This window comes from Rhea americana, unplaced genomic scaffold, assembly GCF_003343005.1.
Source record: "Rhea americana isolate MKP2758 unplaced genomic scaffold, rheAme1 scaffold_79, whole genome shotgun sequence".
NCBI lineage: Eukaryota > Metazoa > Chordata > Aves > Rheiformes > Rheidae > Rhea > Rhea americana.
Genome location: NW_028186967.1, coordinates 3,222,116 through 3,243,824, shown reverse-complemented (window position 1 = coordinate 3,243,824; position 21,709 = coordinate 3,222,116). Strand labels below are relative to the sequence as shown.

Here is a 21,709-nt window from a genome sequence, read left to right as displayed (position 1 = left end):
AGTTATGGAGTTCTTGACAGTAGACTCTAGAGGCCTAAATGCTCTGAAGATTAGTAATGGGATATACAGTGCCTCTCACCTCGAGGCCATCAATGCAAAGCCAGGCCATTATTATCATTTAGATGTCAGTAAGAAGTGGTGCATGTGAAAAAAAAATGTTGTGGTTGCAATTCCACCCACCATGGACACATGCTCTGACCCTCAAGGCACAGCATTATTTAGCAAGCACAGAAAATGTTGCAAGGAACTGATGGCTGAACACTGTTCTTTTTGCTCAGGTGACAACCCCTGGAGAATAGAAGCAGAAGCTGTAACATTAACTGATTTATGGTTAAATCCACATCTGTCAGTTCAGCATCCCTCAGAATATAAAAAATTAATGTCAATGCATATCAACAAATTATTTTTGGAATGCACATAAAATAATTTGGGATATTTTGCACAGAAAATGGTAGGAAGGGTAATTTGCTTCATAAATGAAAAAAGTATACAAGTCCTCCTACAGCATGAATACATTTCCACTGTGGATAATACTAGACTGAAAGGGCAGACTTTAGTTCCAGAGCAATTACATGTTTTGGAGCTGATATCTCACAATTGATCAAAAGCACAGTGGAGCTTGCAATGTTCTAAAAGACAAGGTCTCATTCTTAAAAGAAAATCACATCATCCTTTTCTAGTCTTCAGAGATACTGAACTATCAAACTTTATTTTCAATTTGATCATAGTTGGAAAAACTTTAATTTGTAAGAGTTTCTACAATGTTATAATTTTTCCCTCTTCCTTGGAGCCTCTGTTGTTACAGGAAAGTAGCTGATGCAAATGGAACAGTATTGTTCCATCAGTAAGTCAAGAGTGATGCAAAGTTGAGAGCAATCTTAAATCCATGCTGACAAGTCTTCATATCACACTAATGAACTGCCATTCCTTACTCTGTTAAATGTTCAGCATCTTGGGAAGGATACTTCTCCACATGTATGCCCAACCATACCATTATTTTGGGATATATAATTCAGTATCTGAGCATTTAGAACAGAAAGTGATGAAACATAACAAATCTTTTAAAAAGTGTAAGTAGGCGGAGGTACTTTATCCTGAGGAAAAAATAACAAGCGCAAGCAAGATCAAATATATTTATTTTTGTAGCTCTTTCATGAAGACAGACAACCAAGAATCCGGCTTAATCCAGCTTCATCCGTCTCATCCCTCTAGTAAGCTGCATCTCAGATCAGAGAATGGAGTGGGACCTGCAGGACCAGGGTGAATTCCCTGGAGCTCACCCACCTCCGTCCTGACTCATTGCGGTTTGGTTGTGCATGGGGAAGCTTTAAAGATGATGGCCTATGATGATCGCAGCAGCAGACTCATACACCTCATACACATGCCAGATTTGTATAATACATTTGATACTGTGGTGGGAATTCCTTTCTAAATGTCATTTTTAATACTAAGTGTTAAACATGCTTAGGAATATTACCTTTCCAGCACAGTTTTTACTATTGAATTCCCATTAATGTAAATGGTGGGTGCCAGTTAATACCAAAGCCACGTGATAAAATTATTTCCTTTCCCATGTAGATTTCTATAGTCTTAAATTAAAAAAAAGAAACTGGTGAAATCACAGCTGAAACATCCATCCTGATTTCTCCCTACCACACATTTTGGAAGAAATCTTTGTTTACAATATAAACCTCATCATGGGCATGATCCTTTCTATGCTATGTAATGAATAATACTACAGTTAAAAACATTAATGAAAAATGACTAATGATAACTAAATGATTCACTTAGTTTGGCTCTCTCTGTAATGCATTCTTCATATGACAGGCATTTATTAGCTCTCACTGACGACTCCACAGATGCCCTGCTATGCAAGAGTGCCTGTCTACACATTAAAACTTAATGCACAGAGCAAGAATTATTGATGTTAGCTTTGTTCTGAAAGGGCATATTAGCAGGATTTTTATTTATTTATTTATTTTGCTGTTACAGCTTTATTTTCCTAGCTACTAAATAATCAATGGGTTTTTAATTTTATCAGTAGCTAGCAGTCCAAACACTTATTAATTTCCCCATAATATTATTTTCCCCAATATTTTTGTCTTTTTCTGTGATTTTTTTGCACATCTTTAAGAACACATTAAAATTAAATACCTATGTGATATTTCAAGATTAAAAAAACAGCTTGGAAATCTCAGTGATTACACATTGTGTGCTATCTGTATGCATGGGGGAGCAGCAAGTCTTAACAGATCTTGCATTTTTCTCAGAGCTTTAGCACTTGTAAGAACAGCCAAATGCTGATAATTACTAGAGCCAAATATGACGCGAAGATGAATACTGCCTGGAATACACTCATGCAATTCTCCACTTTAAGTATATATGCTATATATGAGCAGGAGCTAAATGCTCCTGCACAGACCCATGATGATGTTATTTCAAATGCTACTACACAGCAGCTCTGCTACTTATGGCCCTTTCCCGTTCAGAGCATTGCTGATTGCACTGAACTACAGGACAAGTTTTTTGATATTGCTAGGTGCCCAAGACCAAACTGATGTTAATGCATCATTGAAGTGTGCCTTCTAGATTCCCTGAGCAATTTTTTTCAAAATGTTTACACCCTAGATGCATAGGAACCCCAGGAAATCAACAGCATTTGAGTCTTTTGGGGAAAGCACAACCACCACCAACAAGCTAGTATCCCTAGATACTCTTGAACCCAATGGTTCAGGAAGAAGGAAAAAAACAAATAGGCCTCTGACATACACAGCTTTCTAATGGGCTTCACTACTGTTAATGGTGATTCTCTGGTCCATTTAGTCTATTCAGTTCCTTTTGATACTGAGCACGGGTAGTTCCCCAGCATTAGGTTGCGCAGGGAGTTGGGACACTAGGGAGTCTGCGTTTTGCTGCTGGCAAAGTTGGTGGCTCATGATTTTCTTGATAATTTAGGCAGCTGACCCACAGAGTCCTATTTGCTGGAACTGGATATATCTGCATGGAAAATGCACCAGACCCTATGGCTGGCATCTTCCCAAACCAAAGCAAATTTCACTCTGACATGTGTCTAGATATTGCTGCCTTGTGAGAACCTACAAGAAGGCACTCAGCCACAGCTGCGTCCGGCCAACTCTCCATTGCCCTGAACCCAGTGTAACCTTTATGTCAGTGGAAAATAAATGAAAAGCGGATGCAGAATGCTTCTGCTCTGATTTAGTGTAAGACACCTGTGTTGCATTCCTTCACAGATTTAAAGAACTTCATAAAGCCTACACAAAAAATGGAAAAATAAGCCTCAAAGTCAAGCAGTTAGGGTGGTCCCTCAGGATCTTTTGCCCCAAATCCAACAGAAAGGGAAGCACTTTCAAAAGTGTTTGAATGCTTATCTATGTCATCTGATAATCAGAAATGAGAATTAATCACTCTTTTCTAATAGCTGAAGCCAGACTGGAAACAAAATCCAACCTAAGACATACAAGCATTTTTGAACCTTTTACCGTAAGCCTAAATACAAATTTTCACTAACAGACGGTGCTACACCACTTTAACATAAATGACAAGTTAAAGCAGATACAGTAAGGGTCTATAATCTTGTAGCTATGTTTAAACAAAAGAAAGATCAACAAACTATTTACCACAATCTATTCTTAGATTTCATGAAATTATAGCATAAGAAACAAGTCAAGCATGGCCTTCACAAACAAGAAAGAACGACTGTGCCTAGGTATCTTCTTTTTTAAAGGCAAATAAAGATGGAAGTAAATTGAATGATTTGTTTAATGGATAGATTTGATAAGAGAACTTAAATGCATTTTTCAATAATAAAAGAGAAAAAATGATGTTCCACCTAGACACTTCTTTTCATTTTTATTACACAGACAGTGCTTGATTACAGTTTAGGGAAATGAACTGAAAGAACAGGTGCACTATTTTTTGATATGTAGTCAGAAGCGTATTTTACAGAGTCTGGAAAGAGTCGGAAGGCAGATGATTCAAAGGATAATTGAAGAATGATATTTGAACAGGTTACATTTCTGCCCTCAGGCATTAAACATAGGATAGTGTTTCTTCTCAGCACAGGAGCATTGCTCCAAAGCAAGTGAACACAGTGAATAATTTTGTTTGAGAGACATGCAGTGACCATGCATTAGCAATTGGGAAATTTTTTAAAAAAAAAAAAAAAAAAAAAAAAATACAGAGAAATGGTAACACTTTATCGGAAGTTATTTAGTATAAGTCAGATGCTATTGAAGTGTAATATTCATCAACATCCATTATGTTATATTATCATATTTACAGTAATTCCTGAACAGAGTGCAAAAATATCTCAGGGCAATATGTTGCTGCCCCAAGTACAGAGATCTGCCTCTCTAGCACAGGGATTACCATACAGAGGCACAACACCATCTGCAGCAATGCTGATCACAGCTGGGATGTGACTTTGGGTGTGAGGATATTGGTGAAAGCTGTCGGGAAGGTGCAGTGCCTCCTCCTCCATCATGTGCCAGCTTTATCTGGTGCAGGAAAGCAGCACGGGCACTTCCATCCCCCTCTGAGCAGTCCCGAGTACACTTGACTCGGCTGCACGCTTGGCATAAGTTGGGGCTTCCTTGGAGTAAGTGACATTTGTGGCATGATGGATTTTAGTATTTAGCATTGTATACTACTATGTTCAAGCTACATATTTAGTACCAGCTTGAGACCAGATTTCAAGAAGTTGGATGACACTTTTGTAAGGGTTTTAGCACTCAGTCATCTATGCTCTATATTGTTTGACAGCAGTATAGCATCTATAAAACTTCTTAGATCACATCATCTGATATCTTCAGAGGCTATTTAACAACAGAGCACATCAATACTCTCTTATAGAAAACAGACACATTAGTTAGCAAATTTACATGGAGTACACGTTACATCCACATCAATGACACATTAGTGTATCATGATTAATGCAATGCATTTCAAGTCAATTGAATTAGTAGTGATTAGCTACTTAACTCTGAAATGAAACAATTAATTTATCCATTGAGAATTACTTTACTTTTTTTTTTTTTTTTTAAACTCAAAGCTGAGCAGTAAAGAAGACAGAAAGCCAACCATATCCGCCACACAAGGCTGCCCATGGATTAAAAATTCCAGCTTTATTAATGTGTATTTTGTATGCATAACAAAGCACTGAGCATGCCAATTGAGCATAACATTACTTGTCATTTCAAGAGTGATACAAAATGTATTGGCAGGACTGAGTACATCCCAAATTCATAGATGTCAGTGACAGCTGGGGTAGACCTACATCCATGTTCATGTGTGTGCACAAGAAGGGAGTTTGCCCTCTGCCTATAAAGGCCCCAACGAAAATGCTGGCTCTCCTTGATGTTTTTTAGACTAACATTTCAGACTCAATATATATTGAGTATAGCTCTGACAATAGCAATCACCGAAATTAGCTGCAGCACAGAAAGCTGCAAAAACTACCTTGCAACTTGCTACTGCTGCTTCTACTCTGACATTACAATGATTAGCATATTACACCAGCATGGTGATTCAGCAAAACCATCAATGTTCCCACACTTAAAGACAGATTACAGTATGCGTGATCGAATACAGCTGAATAGCCGCTAGTTCTTCAGGACTGCTTGCTCACCATGGTGTTTATAACGCAGTAAGAGCTGCTAACAATGTGAATGGAGTATTTCCTTAAGTCTGTTCAACCAATGGACTGACCCAAAGCCAAAGTAAGCAATAGGAGTCTCTCTGTTGACTTCAGTAGCCTTTGGATCAGACTCTTCTTACGGCTGATAAAAGGGGCTGCTCCAACATCTGTGGGAGCTGGCAGAAAGACCACTTGTGACTTCCAAAAGACATTGGATCATTTAATCACCTACATCTTGCTCCATCAAGCAGAACAGTATTTAGATTTCGTATTCCACGTGGACTTCCAGCTTCACAGTGAAATGCACTCTTGTACTTTAACATCTAAGGAATCTGACGCTTGTGTGTGTGACAGTCAGGATATACGAGGGAGCACCTTATTCCAAGATACTGTTGTGTGTCTACGAATTGTTACTTGGGAGGAAAGTTGAAAGCTGTTTCTCAGAGTTAATTTTGCAGAATAATGTAACAATAGTTGTAACTGTAATAAACTTGTAACTTTAATTTCTGAATGAACCGTTTACTTACAGTGCCTGCAGCTGCAGGCTGAGGTCCTTCTTTGGTTTTATTTTTGCTTGGCCTCTGCAAATACCCACCATTTCTGTTTTTCTCCAAAGCAGAATCCATGGGAAAAAGCAATGGGAATGGGAACATCGGGAAGTCTCACATTAGTGAGACTAATCTAAAGAAATGCAAGTTGGCTAAGCCCGGTCACATCTAGACTACCCCTTCCCTATCCCTACTCCTCCTTCCTTTCTTTTGGTTTCTTTGATTTTCAACATGCTTTTTAACATAGCAAAAGGAATCACAACAGCAGGCATTTTCTGGAGATCAGCAAGCAATCAAAGTTAGGTGGCCTTTTCTAGTTCTGAGCCAAATCCACTGAAAATACTTTGCACAGCCTGGCTATGCTAATATCCCCATATGCAGGGTGCTGTGCAAGGCCTATCTGTACAAAACAAGAATCTAGAGTTAATATTTAATGCACTTTTAACATTCAGCTCCCAAAGAGCTGTAGTCAAGACAGTAACGAGTTTGACAGGAGGTGGAAGAACATTTATCAGTGTTATATTCTCATGCAATTAACTGCCTGAATACACGGATTTTATCACATTGGGACTTGCACAGCACTAACTTGTCCGTGAGGGACAGATCTTGAACTTGCATGATGGCCTTTAATAACAGATGGCAGGACTTTGCCAATGTTTGGTTAGAGAGATTCAGTGTCTTAATAGAGGATACCTTCTTTCTTACTTCTTCAGCCACCGATTTAATTACACTGATAATGTGACTGAGAAGCAGAAATCAATTATTCATTGAACCTGCCTAAGAAGTCATTCTTCTATCCCATGTATTTTGTTTCAAGATCATTTACACTTGGGTAGAAAGGCAGTTTTCTCCCTTCAGCGTCAATATTTTATGTGGTAACTCACTTAACAGCCCAGGTGAAAATTGAAGTGGGTCTGTCAAAGAAGACCAGGACAAGATGATATGCCAAGCAAGGGACAAAGGTGAGATGCTTATAAAATTCCACCAATCCACCTGGCTGCATATCAGCAGCTGCACAATTCTGCAATCATAAGAAGGATGCACGGAGAGATCTGTCACAGTCCTTTCGAAAACAGTCTTTCTTATATTTACATCTCAGCCTCCCATGACTTTTCTGGAGGTTGTTGGAGATGAGGTCGCAGGTCCTGCACTGCTTATTTTCTCTCCTCCCCCACCTTTTTACAAAAACACATGGCCTGGCCTGCTTTTACACCTTCTTGACACAGAATCATTTTTCTGCCTTCCCAGTAAAGCTATACTGCTTTTTACAAATATGAAAGATGACACAAAGCTCTCTTTCGCAGCATACACAGATAAAAATCTTTTCTCTTGTCTGGTTTGCTTCTGTACTAGTTGACTAAAACTAAATGAAGAAATAAGAACATGCTTTCTTCAGAAGAAGAAAAAGTCTCTACTCCCTATCTGCATTGCCATCACCTGTCCACCCTCTTTCTCCCTGGCTGGCTACGTTTTCTGACAAAACTATGACCATAAACCTGAGTGGCACCTCATGTAAAAACAAGTTAAACAGAGAGGCATGGGAGACGGGGTAAAGCTGGAGACACTAGACTGAGAGGGAGACTTCAGGATTGGAAGCAGTGGGGAGAAGGAAAGACAAGAAGAGGAGAGAAGCAATCTTTGGCAAGGGAACAACTTAACTCCCATATGCACAGCTGCAAACTCAGCAACAGTTTTTTAGCCAAAGCAGATAAAAGCAGCTGCACAGAGAGGTGGAACCATTCCTGTCCCTTTGCTTACACACTTGGCTCATTTCTGGGTTAACATTAGAGCACTCAGCACATGGCATAAGTGAGCTCTACAAGGCTCTTTGGGAGCTGGCAATTACTCCACTCTGTGCCTCATGATATACCAACGTATCGCTAATGCAAAGATTTCTACAGTTCAAAATTTACCTTTGAACATACACAAGCACATATTTGTGCATACGCATTGCATTAGCTTTAGCACTATCCTGAGGCCTTGCCACAGGCCAAGCCCTACCTGAGCTAGAAATGGTGCAGAAACAGGCAAAAGTCTCTCTGCAGACTCACATACTTGCTTCAGGGAGAGAGTATGGTAGAGCACCCAGATTCTTCCGATGGAGACTCAGATCAGCACCAAACCATGCACAAACAGGAGTTCACATATTAAAAGGTGGGAGAATCCTACAGATACAGGATTTATCCACTTAATGACAGCATACCCTTGCCTGAAAAATGTGATGAGGTAGGCTTTTGTTTCTAGCTTGTAAATAGGTGGCATTTAAATGCAAGAAGGTCCAGACAAGGGCTTTTGTAGCTCCAGACCTATGGGAAAAAAAAGGAAGGGAAAAGCTTGTGCTGTGCCTACATAAAACACTCAAAATAGTAAATTCTTGGCTATCATTTTATAGAGTGATGTCACTGACACAACAATCTCCTAAAGTAAGAAAGCAGCAATTGTGGAAATACCTAATACTGCATCTCACCTTCACCACAGGGACATCCTTTCAATTTACATTAAGACAGACGTTCCGCTTTGGAGAAGTTCCAAAGATTTTAGCTTCTCTTTACCAGTTCAATGAAACATTTCTTTTTCTCCTTCAGCTGAGCTTATTATGAATATTTAATGTATCAAAATGAACTGAAAGCTACCACTGTGCATCTGCTCTTCAACTTTCTATCCATCTATTGACATCAAGGCTTAGTTCCCAAAATATGACATTAGCTATACTGCTGTGTAAATACAACCTCGTCAATTAATGTTTCATAAGTAAAATTGTATGCATGGCAAAAGCCAAGCATGGTTTGAATAGAAGAAACTGTCTTCTCCCAGTTAGAGAGATGTCTTTGTTACTTCTTGATGTCAATTCCCCATGCCAGCTTGTACGTTCATCTTATGTCCTCTAATTGAATTAATACCTACTTCCTCTCACTAATCCCCAGATGCTTGTCCGAAATGATCTAAAAGACACTGCCCACACTTATAGGGAGGAGGGAAAAGATCTGCGTTAGGGCATCAGTTTGATAGCTACAGAGGCTTACTAATTTGCTGTGCAGTCAGGCAATCTCAGTGCAATTATGACCAAGAGAATATTGTCATTTTTTTTTTATTTCTTCTTAGAAGCTTGATGTAACATTTTGCTTTTAGTTCTGGGTTGGAACCACACTCAGACTACTGTTCAGATGTGATTTAAGATCGAAAAGAAAGGAACACCCCTTCCTGGATTTTCCAGGCACCAGAAATATACATAAATTTCAGTGCACTGTAAGTTTGCCAATTCTCTTTGGTTTGGCTGTAGTCATTTCACTATTAGAAAAAAAAAATGGGCATCCTTTCAGCATCAGCTTTACACTCTTCAGCATTTTCTAGTACAACAGAATGTGTGGAATGGTGAAAAAGAGAAAAAACAGTCACTGTAACTAGGGCTCCCTTCTGTTCCCCTGCAAGACCCAGACCAGATCTTTTAGTTGCAAGTTTTGCTGCTTTACAGCCTGTGAGTTTTGCCCTGTTCCTCTCTAATACAATTAGAATATTCTCGGCCTGAAGAGAACACAGTTTTGTTCTAATTTTGCCCTCCTCATTTTTCCACCGAGTTTCATATCCTCCTGCCAACATACAAATCATATATGGTAAGATCCTATCCACACTAGTACCTGAAATTGTATTACAAGTAAGCTGACCAACAAAGATCTACTGCAGTGGCCCCACTATGATTGATATTGTATTATTCTTCTAGAGAAAAAAGGGCATACACAATACAAACACTACTGTGGCTGTGTTCTAGCACCGTACAGTAACTACCCGGTAAAAATCTATTTTTTCCCTTTCTTTCTAAATCTCTTCTGTATCAGTAAGAAGCAAGGTCTGAAAGCTGGTGAATAAAAGCAGTTTAAGTGTGGTTGGCCCAGGTGATGATTACCTAAATAACTGATTTTTCAATCTGACCGTTAAGCAGGCAAACAAAGAATTATGTCAAACAACTAGCAACTAGGCTGTTTTCCGGTACCTGGGCACGTGTTCTCCTCTGCTTACAAAGGTTCGGCTCCCCAATTCTCCTTTCTAGGAGAAAGCCCTGGCCACCAGCAGTGACAGCCTGGGTCACCCAGGTTCATACTTCTGCTTCAGTGAATTGTTAATTACTGTTGTTGCGACGGTCTGAGGATATCAGACAAATAAGATTTATAGGGCAAGGTACTATTTTTCATTGTTTACTTTATTAGATCAACAGACAAGCACACAAGCTCTTCATAGCATCACAGCTCTTACTCTATTATAGCATCAAATCATCATGACAAGAGACTTAATAAAGAGCCTGTTAGCCTCACAAGTTGCTCATTTTTTCTATTTAGCTACAAAAAGTGAGAGAGCAGCAACAGGAAAGAGTGAAAGCACTCACAGCACTGTCTCTCTTGTGTACATGATTTGAACATCCCACTGAGAAGTGAGAGATGCAAAGTCAAATCATCTTAAGCCCACCACTACTTCGTCCAGCAGATCTAAGACTAACTCCAGGTTAACCTACATGTTTCCCAGGTTATACTGCTGGAAGAATTCAGCCCAGATTCACAGCTAGTTTCAGTCATCCCCGTATTTTAACAAATGACCTTTTTTTGCTCAGCCACTTTTGCTCAGTGGCTGGGGAGGAAGTGTGCACTAAGGCATGCAGAACAGATTAGATTGCAGCACCCAGCTCTACCCATGTTACAGCTCTTCACTGGCACAGACTTCAGGAAAGAAAAGACTTATGTGGAAAGTATCATTAAATAATCTTTGCTTGGCTTAACTCTTCACACATTTGTGCAAAAACTCTAGCCTGCCTCCCAGCAGTGCCATATTTCCTTAGTACAGTACTGCCAGAATTCAAAGTGGCTTCTGTAGCCACATATTTCAAAGGGCAATAGTTTAATTTTGCTTTGTCTACAGTATTTACAGAGCAGCAATTCTGAGTCTGTGTGTACATAAATAGACAAAAAAAATTGCACTTCTACTGGAGAAAGCTCTGGTCATGTGCAGCTGGTTATATTACTGAGGTAATTTGTATTGCACAGAGCTAAAAAGTGCATCAATAAATATTAAGGGTCAGTTCACAAGACATGATGTGTTGCATCAGATACCATAAGACTGTAAAAATTTGACTTGGGGAATCTAATCTCTTGAAAATAATTGCAAATTTTACCATTCCTCCTGTGCTTCTATAATACTAAAGTTAAGTTAGTAAAAGAGAATTACAAGTAACAGTACCCAGTTTTTACATGTCTATCTTCTCTCATTTTTATAATTGTGTCTATGAGGATACATTACAGCTCATTAGGGAGAGACAGTTTGTAGCTAAGCTCTGGGTTTAGAGAAACTGTCTTTCCCTGTACAAGCAGCCTGTGACTCTGCTGCACAGACTTAAGAAACCTCTTTGATAGCAAAAACTGCAGGAAAAAAATGGCAGATGTTTAAACAAACACAGTTGTGACCCTTCACACAATGGAGAAAGCTGCCAAAAAAATACTTACACCAGAAATAACTGAGAGGGTACAGTGTGAATAATTACAAGGTCCAGGCTAAGAACCCTGGGATACAGCTGTGTAGCTGGTGAGGCTGGAGTGCTTGTGGATGCACTCTGCCTCTGCACGAGCAGGTGGCAGAAATACATGCTCATCACACCAATTTGCAAACACAGGTAACATCCCTCTGCCCTTTGCCTCCTGATCCTGCCAGCTGCCATGGTCCTCTGCATTTTGAGGTAAGATTATCCAAGGCTTCTGCACTGCTGGTCAAGTTAGTATGTAATTTTCAGGTGGAAGGAAGAAAAGGAAACAAACTCACAGAATGAGGCAGGTGTCCTGTTCAAACATCATTCAATTCAATCAAGAGTGCTGGTTCATTTACCAGAGGCCCGAGTCAATCATCTTTGCAAGAGCCTTGCAAAGGCTCCGGGTCAGAGCGCTGGAGCCCTGAGGTCTTTTCTCCATCCAGATGGCCAAGTGCTTGTTTAACAGGGAATCTAACATCACATACAGATATCTAGTTTTGATAATTGTCTTATCCTCTTTCCTCTCCAACATATACAACCCTTTTTGGTTTGGACATATCTCACACCTTGTTAAGCCTTTCTTCTCATACCTTTAGACCTCTAGAAAGCCTTAATGTTTAAACTTGTAAACTCTCAAAACAGTAAAATATGACTCAAGGACTGGGAGAAATTAAAAACAAATATCTCTGTTCCTCTGTTTCTATTGGGGAAATCAGAGCTAGTTTAAGAGATTATTGTTTTTTTTTTTCATTTCATGTAGATGAGTCTTTTATTAAATACAGGTGCCAAGAAAATCATCCCAATGCACTGTGGTAACTTGAATGAGCTTATCCTGGGGCTAATTCTAGCCTTAAAAGCTGGTAGTTACTGTACATACCTGCCTGATTAATTCCTCTTGACTTACAAAGGCATCCATCATGTCAAAACAAATGATCTACGAAGCACACTGTACCTGAAACCCCCCCCCTCCCCAAGTCACCTCCTTAGCATCTAAAACAGGCTCTTACCATTTGTAATCAGTAATTAATAAAGCATTCTCACTAGTGTAATTCCTCTGCTAAGGTTAATGTAATAACTCATCCTCAGCCAGCTGCTGTTTTACTACCTGCAAGCATGATGCTAGGTAATGTCTTTGCATAAGAAGTCATCCATGGAGTAAACCAATTACCTCCTCTTTCATCAGCAGGTTTTTGCTGCTGCAAGAGAGAATAATTAGATACAATGCTGTTGTCTACTAACAGGATTATGTACCTAAAGTTTGGCACTGTATATTGACTTTTTCCTACATCTCCATTCTGTATCTTTTCCATTAATGAGTTTTTAATTTATCATCAGTCAAATACTGTGATTATGAGCTGCACTTACCAGGCTGTTGTTATATTGATAAGTCTGCCTATAAACATCAGTAACAATCACACAATGTATGTCTTCAATACTGGTAGAACTTTCAGGACATTTCTTACGCTCAACAAGGACACCTACACATTTATGACTATTTGTCTCAACTGCAAAGCACCAATTAATTCTAACATAGTGTTCTTTAGATGAGCTGCATTATTTCTTGTGTCACAATGTTCGCATCAGAATATCTACATAGCTGTGCCTGAGAGAAAATAAGGCAACCAAAATGCATACACGTGAAAAGAGAAGTGTTAGCATACAGCACTGATGTGCTATCTTCTTGTCTTACTGAAATCAGTAAGTAACTAGGGAGAACTAGGCTTTTGTTTTTCAAAAAGATCACTATAGTAATTGTTTGGCATCTCGGGCATTTCTTGCATGAGCTAGCTGATAAAGACACAGCTCTGGTTCAGGAAGCCCATGAGCCAAACACTGCTGGGTGCTGGCAGAGTATCATGAGATGCTTACCCATCCTGTAATCTGTCTTGGCCATCTGTTGCCAGAGACAAAACACCAGGTGAACCAGACCTTTCATCTTACTCAATATACCTGCTCTTTCATTCTTCTATTTCTAAAAATGAAATGTCCTAGCACACAGTAGTGAACTGCATGCTATCAGTGCCTCAGGATCATGAAGGGCAGAAATATAAATTTCTAGCATTTCAGCATTTGATTCAGTGTGCCATAGACAATGTGTACACAGAGCTCTGACCACAAAGCTCACCACAAAGCTCCATCTAGGAACTAGTACAGTTGCCCACTGAGTCATACTGGTGAGTGCAAATCAACTGAAGATAGAAAATTACCAACTCAGATGGAAGTCAAGAGATGTGGCCTGAGTYAGGCTGATACTTGCTGATCCTATCCAGACACTCTGAGCCACAATTAATCATGCAGCACCTCCAAAAAAGGAGCACTTGCGGCCTGAGGTGAACAACTATATGTAAACATGGCCTGCAAAGCAATACTTTCTTCTGTTCACTTGGCAGAATGGAGGCAGGAGGGAAGGGGAAGTGGAAGTAATAAAAGAAATGGCTAATTTTAGAATGACTGYTCTAAAACAGTCCAGTACAATTTCCTACCACAAAGGCAACGCGAGGCCCACAGCACTGACTCACTAGATTTAGGAAATCACTGGACATCCTGGCTCCAACTACACCAAAAAGCAACTTCCTAGAAAGGCACCTTCTCAACAAAAAATAGACATATTTGAAAAGGAAGGCAACAAATGAGAGACAGTTTGACCCCTAGTGAAACAGTTGTGTTAACTCACAGATTCAAGTTAGGTAATGTCAAACTAGAAACTGAAACAAACTCATCCTTGGGACAGGGATCCTAGTGGATACAGGATAGTCATCTCTGTTGTGCGTCTCTCAATAGTCTAGCTATACCTGTACCTAGCATGCTCTGATAATTAAATGTAAATTTTGACAACTAGAAGATAATTTCTAACCTGAAAAATGCAATTATTTTCCATTCATTTTACACTTGGTCTATTTTGTCTTGCAATTTCTTGTAATTTGGTAGTACCTTCACTGCACTGAACAGATCAATGTCAACCACTAATGTGTACAAGCCTCAGATATGATGTTGGTCAATTCAGAACTCTTGGCAACTTTAAGCTCAATGGGCTGATCCACAATTACCTGTTATTTCTGGAGCAAGGAAGCTGTACTTAGCCATGCAAATTACAAGACAGTTGCATGTGTGTCTTCTAAGAATACATCTTGCAAATATTTGTTTACCCATGTTTTTAGATTCCTGGGGTTTGGAATACAAAAAAACAAATACATTGCAATTGTATGTCACAGCCCTACAAGGTTCTTAATCTGTTTTCAGTTACATCTATATTCTCCCCTTTACTACTTTCTGTGTATTGAATCTTCTTTGTCTTTCAATTATAACTAGGAGGGAGAAGGAAAATAGTTCTGCTTAATGAAGATCCAAATTGGCTTTTGAACAAATCCAGTAAAGAAATGGACCATTTCATCCCTCAAAATTTGCTACAGATACCTCTGCACCCTGTTAGTAAACATCTAGCTGAAAATAAAAGAAAAACGAACAAGATAATAGGGTCTCAGAGACCTGCTGCACAGTTTGCCACGTACTCAGGGATCACAGCTTGGAAATTCACTTATTCAGTGTAAATCCAGTTCAGTTATATTGACTTTTCTTCCCCTCACGGTATATTACTGCTCATGAAAAATCTTGCAGTGAAAGCTCGAGAGAAGAAATCTTTTGTCCACACACAAATGCACTTCTCACAGCCTGCCTGCTCTTTTATAACAGGCAAAAGAGTTGTTCCTACTTCTACAGTAATCACAAGGCCAGGCACTCAACTAAGACATAAATAACAGSGGCTTTGTCACAGGAAGTCCTTTGGCTCTAATTCAGTGCTATCTACACCCGTTTATCTTCTCCTTCTCCATCAAACACATGAACAATTACAGTCAGTCCACAGAAAATTTGACTGCAATTCTAACATTCAGCTCCTACAAGCCACCAGACCACCCTTTTAGTCACCTCCAGATTATCACTAGATTTGAATTCACTCAAGCCAAACTTTTCTTTTCTTTTAACAATCATTTACCAAGCCAAAAGGATGGCATTTCCAAACAATTCAAACAACTCCATAGAAGGAAACACAACAGGGCAGGATCAGAGAGGCTGTTATATGTCAACACAGTAAATACACTTAACCAAATCCTCAGCAGGTGTAAATCAACCTCCTTCCCTCTGGTTTTACGAGGGCAATGCAACCTGATGTTGAACATGTAATTCAAAAACTTCATTTAGAGTAAACTATAGCATTTTAAATTTTAGAGATTATTGACCCAAKCCTGGCCCCTATTTCAACTGATGAACAAATTCTCATCTCCCTTGATAGGGAACAGTCAGGAACTGACCCGGGAATAGGGAACATTTGTAGCAACACTGCATGCTAGGATATAAGGTCTCTTATTAACATTTCAAAACAAGGACCACATGAAGCCCTCTCCCTCGCTYATCTCTCTGCGGGGTCCTGGTGACCATTCCAAGAAAAGGAGTAGCAGGAGTTACACTAGCTTACAGTGCTGCCTGCACAGGGAAACCTGAAGCATGAGAGTCACAGCACACTTTGCACTCTACAACAGAGGGTGTTGAGCCAATGCTGGATTCTCCTGTTACTAGATCATGTAAAAAACATGCACATTAACACATTAAATATTTAGTTTCCTGCCCTTAAAGAATTACAACTGCACCTAGCCTGTAGTAATCCAAAGCCACAGCTTCAGGGCATCTTTCAGTGGCTTAAGTYTGGTGTTTGAATTACACAAATTCCCTTGAACTACAAGGAGAACTACAAATGCCTGCACAATCAGCTCAGCTACCCCTCTGAAGCACCAAGACTGGATACCAAACTGTTCCTGTGACTGCACACATATTCATGAGAGCCTAGGAGAAAAACAGGAGTTCACAACACCAGGAGTCCTACAGGTTCTGATAGTCAAGTGTTGAAGACCAATTGGTGTTTTTACTATTTATATTCATAAGAACTAGACTTGTCCTATTTCCCTTGGCCAAAAATGTCTTCTCACATGTTTATTATATTGACCTCTGAGCAGACTGTTACAAATGGCTTATCATATCTGCTTCAGCAAGGAAAAGAAAGATTAGGAGTCTGATATTTCCCCTCACACTACCTACAAGTAAATTCTTGAGGGCAAGGGCCCTGCTGCCAAAATGCAGGCCAGTCTYTTAATCTGCCACCTTAAAAAAGGTSAAAGAAACATTTCTGTGGGTAAAAATGTAAGAAGAAAAACAACCCACACATTTGAAGACTCTTGAAGAAACTTACTAGGAGTGATCTCCAGTTCATTGCCTTACACGTCAGCCTCTACCCACTGCCTTTTCTTGTTACTRTTTTCCCAAAATACATGCACTTGCCTGCTTTATGTACCAGCAATTCAGAGTCTGCTAGTCCCTACTGTACTGAATGCTGGAGGCAAAGCCCCATCCAAAAAGCATCCAAATACAAGCCTAACACAAACAAAATTCAAAGCTGATAAGAAGGAATGTCARTGAAGTGATGGAAACATTTTGTGTGTGAGAAACATCATCTGCTTAGTTCAACATCAGCTGTAAGAAATGCTGCTCTTACTCAAACCTTGATTTTTCTGGCTCCCTCCTAAGAGGGTCCGGTAAGGCTTTCTAAAGCTTTACTTAGTCAGGCAYGCACAGAGGAAGGAGAGGCAGTAAAGAGCTGCCAGCTGCATCCTCTGCCTCAGGAAGCTCAGGAAATCTTTGAGTTCACCAAGCCTGCAGTGGCTCAGGGATTTACAGTCCTTCAATGCACGGAGACACTCTTTTCACAGAATCATAGAGTCAGTAAGGTTGGAATGGACGTCTGGAGATCATCTAGTCCAACCTCCCTGCTCAGCAGGGTCACCTACAGCATATTAGACAGGGCTGCATCCAGGCAGGCCTTGAATATCTCCAGAGGAGGAGACTCCACAGCCTCTCCGGGCAATCTGTTCCAGTGCTCTGTCACTCTCACAGTGAAGAAATTCCCCCTCACATATTCTTATGGGATGACTTTTAATGATGGTAATACTAAAGGAGGAGACGCACTGCAGACCTCAGAATAATTAAATGCTCAACCTCTTCCGCCTCCTTCATCAGCTCTTCTCTAAACATCTGAGAAGCTTCTTTAAATCTTTAAATTTAATCTTCGAATTATTATTTTTCCAGTACAGTACTAGGTTGTTCCTCTTCATGGCTYTCTCCTGCAACTTCCACATAAGCAATGCTAACTCCTCTAACAGTCAATAAAGGCCAATATGCTAGTATGATAAACTCATGTTCCCGGCCATGTACAGAATTCGAATTGAATTAAAAAGTCATTCTGTGTTCATAAAAACAACACTATTGAGTAAATGGAACTTTACTACCCTATGTAACAGACATCACATATATTTGGGTAGTTGTCAGTTCTTCATAAATACACTTAAAATCACTTAGACTTCATTTTGCACACTATATAGTGATTCTCTTCATAATCAAATAGTATTTAAAACATTTACTGCCTTGTTAAATCTAACAAGTCAGATTTATTGGGATAGTCACTTTTCTTAATAGCCAATTTAGTAAAACTCAATGTATTCATTGATGTATAAATATATAATAGGCAGTTGTTAAACCTTACTAAATATGTTTAATAGTCAGCTGGCATTTTCTCTCAATGGCGGTACTTCCTCTCAGTTGCCAACAGGAAATACTGTTCTTGAATGCGCCAATTCAACCCACATGCAAGGAATAAATTGATCTATAGGAGCAAATGGGGGCACAAAACTCAGATACTTTCCTGTGCTAGGTGTCACAAGAAAAACTCTGGCTCAGATTACAGTCAGCTCCCATCAATGCCATCAGGTGTCAAACAGCACATAGCAGAAGGAAGAGTGTGAGCAACTGTGTCTGTCTGGACTTCACAGAGGTAATGAACTGGGACAGAAAGGTCATTTGGTAGTTGAAAGTCATATAAATGATATCTTTAAATTATTATTGCAACTTATTGTCTCACTGCACTCACTGCWTCATGCATATCATATTGCACTCTCTCTCCCTACCCTGCCACTCTGCATGTTGATCAACAGATTAAATTATGATGCCTCATCTTCTAGCTTGGAGACATAAAAAATATTCTTTTCAGGCTTTTAGGCACCTAAAGAGCACTAAAAAAGAAAGAAAAAAAAGTAAGAGTCTGCATCATTTGATAACTAAAAACCTTTAAAAATCATGCCCTTTGCTCAAACTGTAGAATTTTACGACTCAACTCCTGGTCTCATGATCAGTTTTTGAGGTTGAAGGCAGCTACTGCATTGACATGAAAAGAAATTAAACCAAACCAAACCACCTCTAGGGAAAGAGAGACTGTATTTGTGCTCTAGGCTGGAGAGTTTGATCATAGCTACAAAACACTCACCTGGGTGGGATTATACAGCTCCTGGAGTGGGCTTCTGGATCCCTTCCGACAGCAAATGTCCATCCCAAAYGGATTTCTACGCATTACTGCAGGGGAAAATTGAAATGAATACAAGTTAGCAATATTTGCTAGATGTAACCAATTACAATACCTACAGCAAGAACAGACTTTCTAACAAATCAGGGGACTCCAGAGACAGTGTTGTGTCTTAAATTCTTATTTTTACTTTGCCTAGAAAGGATGTGAGAGCAAACCCTTGCTCTATCACGAAARCTGCTAAAATGAAACTCTCCTTTGGCTTCCCTCTTACAAAAGCTGTCAGTCAACAACTTCCAGTTTGGATGCCCCAAAATTCAGGTATAGGCACCAAAGCAAAAGAGACCTGATTTTCAACAGTGCTAGCCACCTCCATCTCCAATTGTCATAAGAGCCAGATGAATTCCTACAACGAGCAATTCTGGGAGGCAACCTGAGTCCCCCTGAATCTAAACACTGATGTAACACAGGATCCTAATATTAAGGCATCTAAATTTAAGTCTGTTGACCTATAGCTCCAGTTTCCCCTAGAACAAACATTGAGCAGTACACAATGCACACACAAACCAACCATTGCTGCACTTTCCTGCTCCAAACTATATTTTGCTCTACATATTGCAATTGAATATTTGACTAATCTGAAAATCAATAGACACTACGTTAGTCCAGTCAGATGTAAGTAGGTATTCAGACTAGAGGCTTTGTCAAAGGGCTGATTAAGGAGCATTTTGGATTCTTAGAGCTGCCAGGGAAGACCCTGATCTGAGCTCTGGCAGCCACAGAGTGCATCAGTTTTCTGGCCACAAAAGGTCTAAACTAGAAGTTCAAAATCAGAAGTGTAAATCAGAAGCTGAACAGCTCTAATTACCCTCTACATTCACAGGGGAAAATTGTAGCCGCTTGCTTGTCTTGCTGGTCTCAAATGGCCTGAACCACCCTCTGGACATCACCCTCTTCCCCAGCTTGCTCTGTGATCCACAGAGGGAGCACCAGGGAATCAGACTCCAAGCACAGGCATCTCAGCCAGGGGAAATTCATCTTGTCAAGGTCAAATTAAGATGCAACGAAAAGAAAAGAGGAGATTTATCCTGGTGGGAATCCAAAGGCATTAAGCAGTCAGGCACACTTTTATCAGAGGTTGCCACACTTCACTATAAAAAACTACTGAGGTGTCCTAAAGTAATGGTTCCAAACTGCACCACTTGTGGTAATGATATTGCAGGCTTCAGGCCAATAATTAAAGAATACAGTCACATAACTTTTAATACAGAGAGCTAGTATTTAATATACAGTCATAATTGATATGTCAAGTAGTATGAACAGGGTAAAGTCTCTGCAGAGTTAGGATATTGTAYGCAATTTCAATCTGGAAATATAATAGATTCCTTCAGTCACTTCATATTTAGTTTTAAATTAGAAGGTAATTATCTAATAAGGTGCCATGTTGCTTTTCCTCTGAGCAAATAAAAGATACCATGGGTTTTATAATAGGACTCAGATGTGTAATGCTTAGTAAACAAACAGGCTAAATGTTTTGACCTGCTTCACCRCTAGAATAGTAGATGATCTTACAGACTGTAACTCTAATTTATACGTTTAATTTATTAACTTCTGAGCACTTTTAGCCATGCAGCCAAGCATTGTGATTGCTTAGTTTTTGTACTAATGTGCCTTTTCTAAAGTTAACTTAAAAATCATTTAAAACAGTTAAAACGTTAGTAACATTTTGGCACAAGTTCTACCAACTTCTAGTGTTGGGAGGTGGTTTTAGGAGAGCGGAAAAAAAACATTAAAGAATGGATATGAGCCATGCATCCAGCTGTTATCCTAACTAAACAGCTCCAGCCTCACTGTATTCTTGTGCTAGGCACAGCATTCAGGGCTGCTTTGAGAATCCTTYGGTAGCTCCTTCACCCTTGCAAGAATTCCTTCCAAAACAGAGCCTTCAATTCAGCCACAGAACACACCATCRCACAACCCCTGTAACTTCCACCTTTTCTATCGAAAATCTTGACGTTGGGGTGGGAGGAGGGGGGGGGGCAATGTTTCAGTGTATCCAGGTCATTATGTTTTGATTAACCAGTATTTTGGAACACTGATTCTTTGTTCCAAAATGAACAAGAATAATTCTAGTGTGTCGTTCTCTAATTTATTACTTCACTTTTCTATTCCATTAAATACAGTAAACAGTAACATGCATAAATGTATCCCTTCCTGCTTCATTTAACCAGCAGGTATCAACACAGCAGCACTTTATATGTGGCTGTAACAGTCATAAAGCTTAAATTATTTGCACATTGTGCAAGATTTGATTCCCAAATGTAAACAAACAAACAAAAAAAAGGCAACTGTCCCCTTTGCAAAAGCTAAATGTTAATGTAGGACCTTAGTCACAGAAACCATTAAATCTTTATTTTATGATTCCCAATACTATTTAATTGGTTTATTTTTCCAATAAAGCMTTTAAAACACAACTGTGGAGTTAGCATAGCAACACAGCAGCTTAACACAGCGCCTGGCTCCCTGTTTCTCAGTGCCAGTAATAGCACACACACTGATGCAGCATAATGTATCACCTCTGTGCACACCTGGAAAATATC

The 21,709-nt window shown here is 39.5% G+C and overlaps 1 protein-coding gene across 1 annotated transcript in view; it reads right to left on the bottom strand.

Annotated features, from left to right (window-relative positions):
- CHST11 (carbohydrate sulfotransferase 11) overlaps nucleotides 1-21,709 on the bottom strand; it is a 179,812-nt gene that overhangs the window by 83,862 nt on the left and 74,241 nt on the right. The window contains exon 2 of the mRNA XM_085322573.1: nucleotides 19,074-19,159. Coding sequence (XP_085178699.1) covers nucleotides 19,074-19,159 — 86 coding nt within the window. The remainder of the gene's footprint in view (nucleotides 1-19,073; nucleotides 19,160-21,709) is intronic.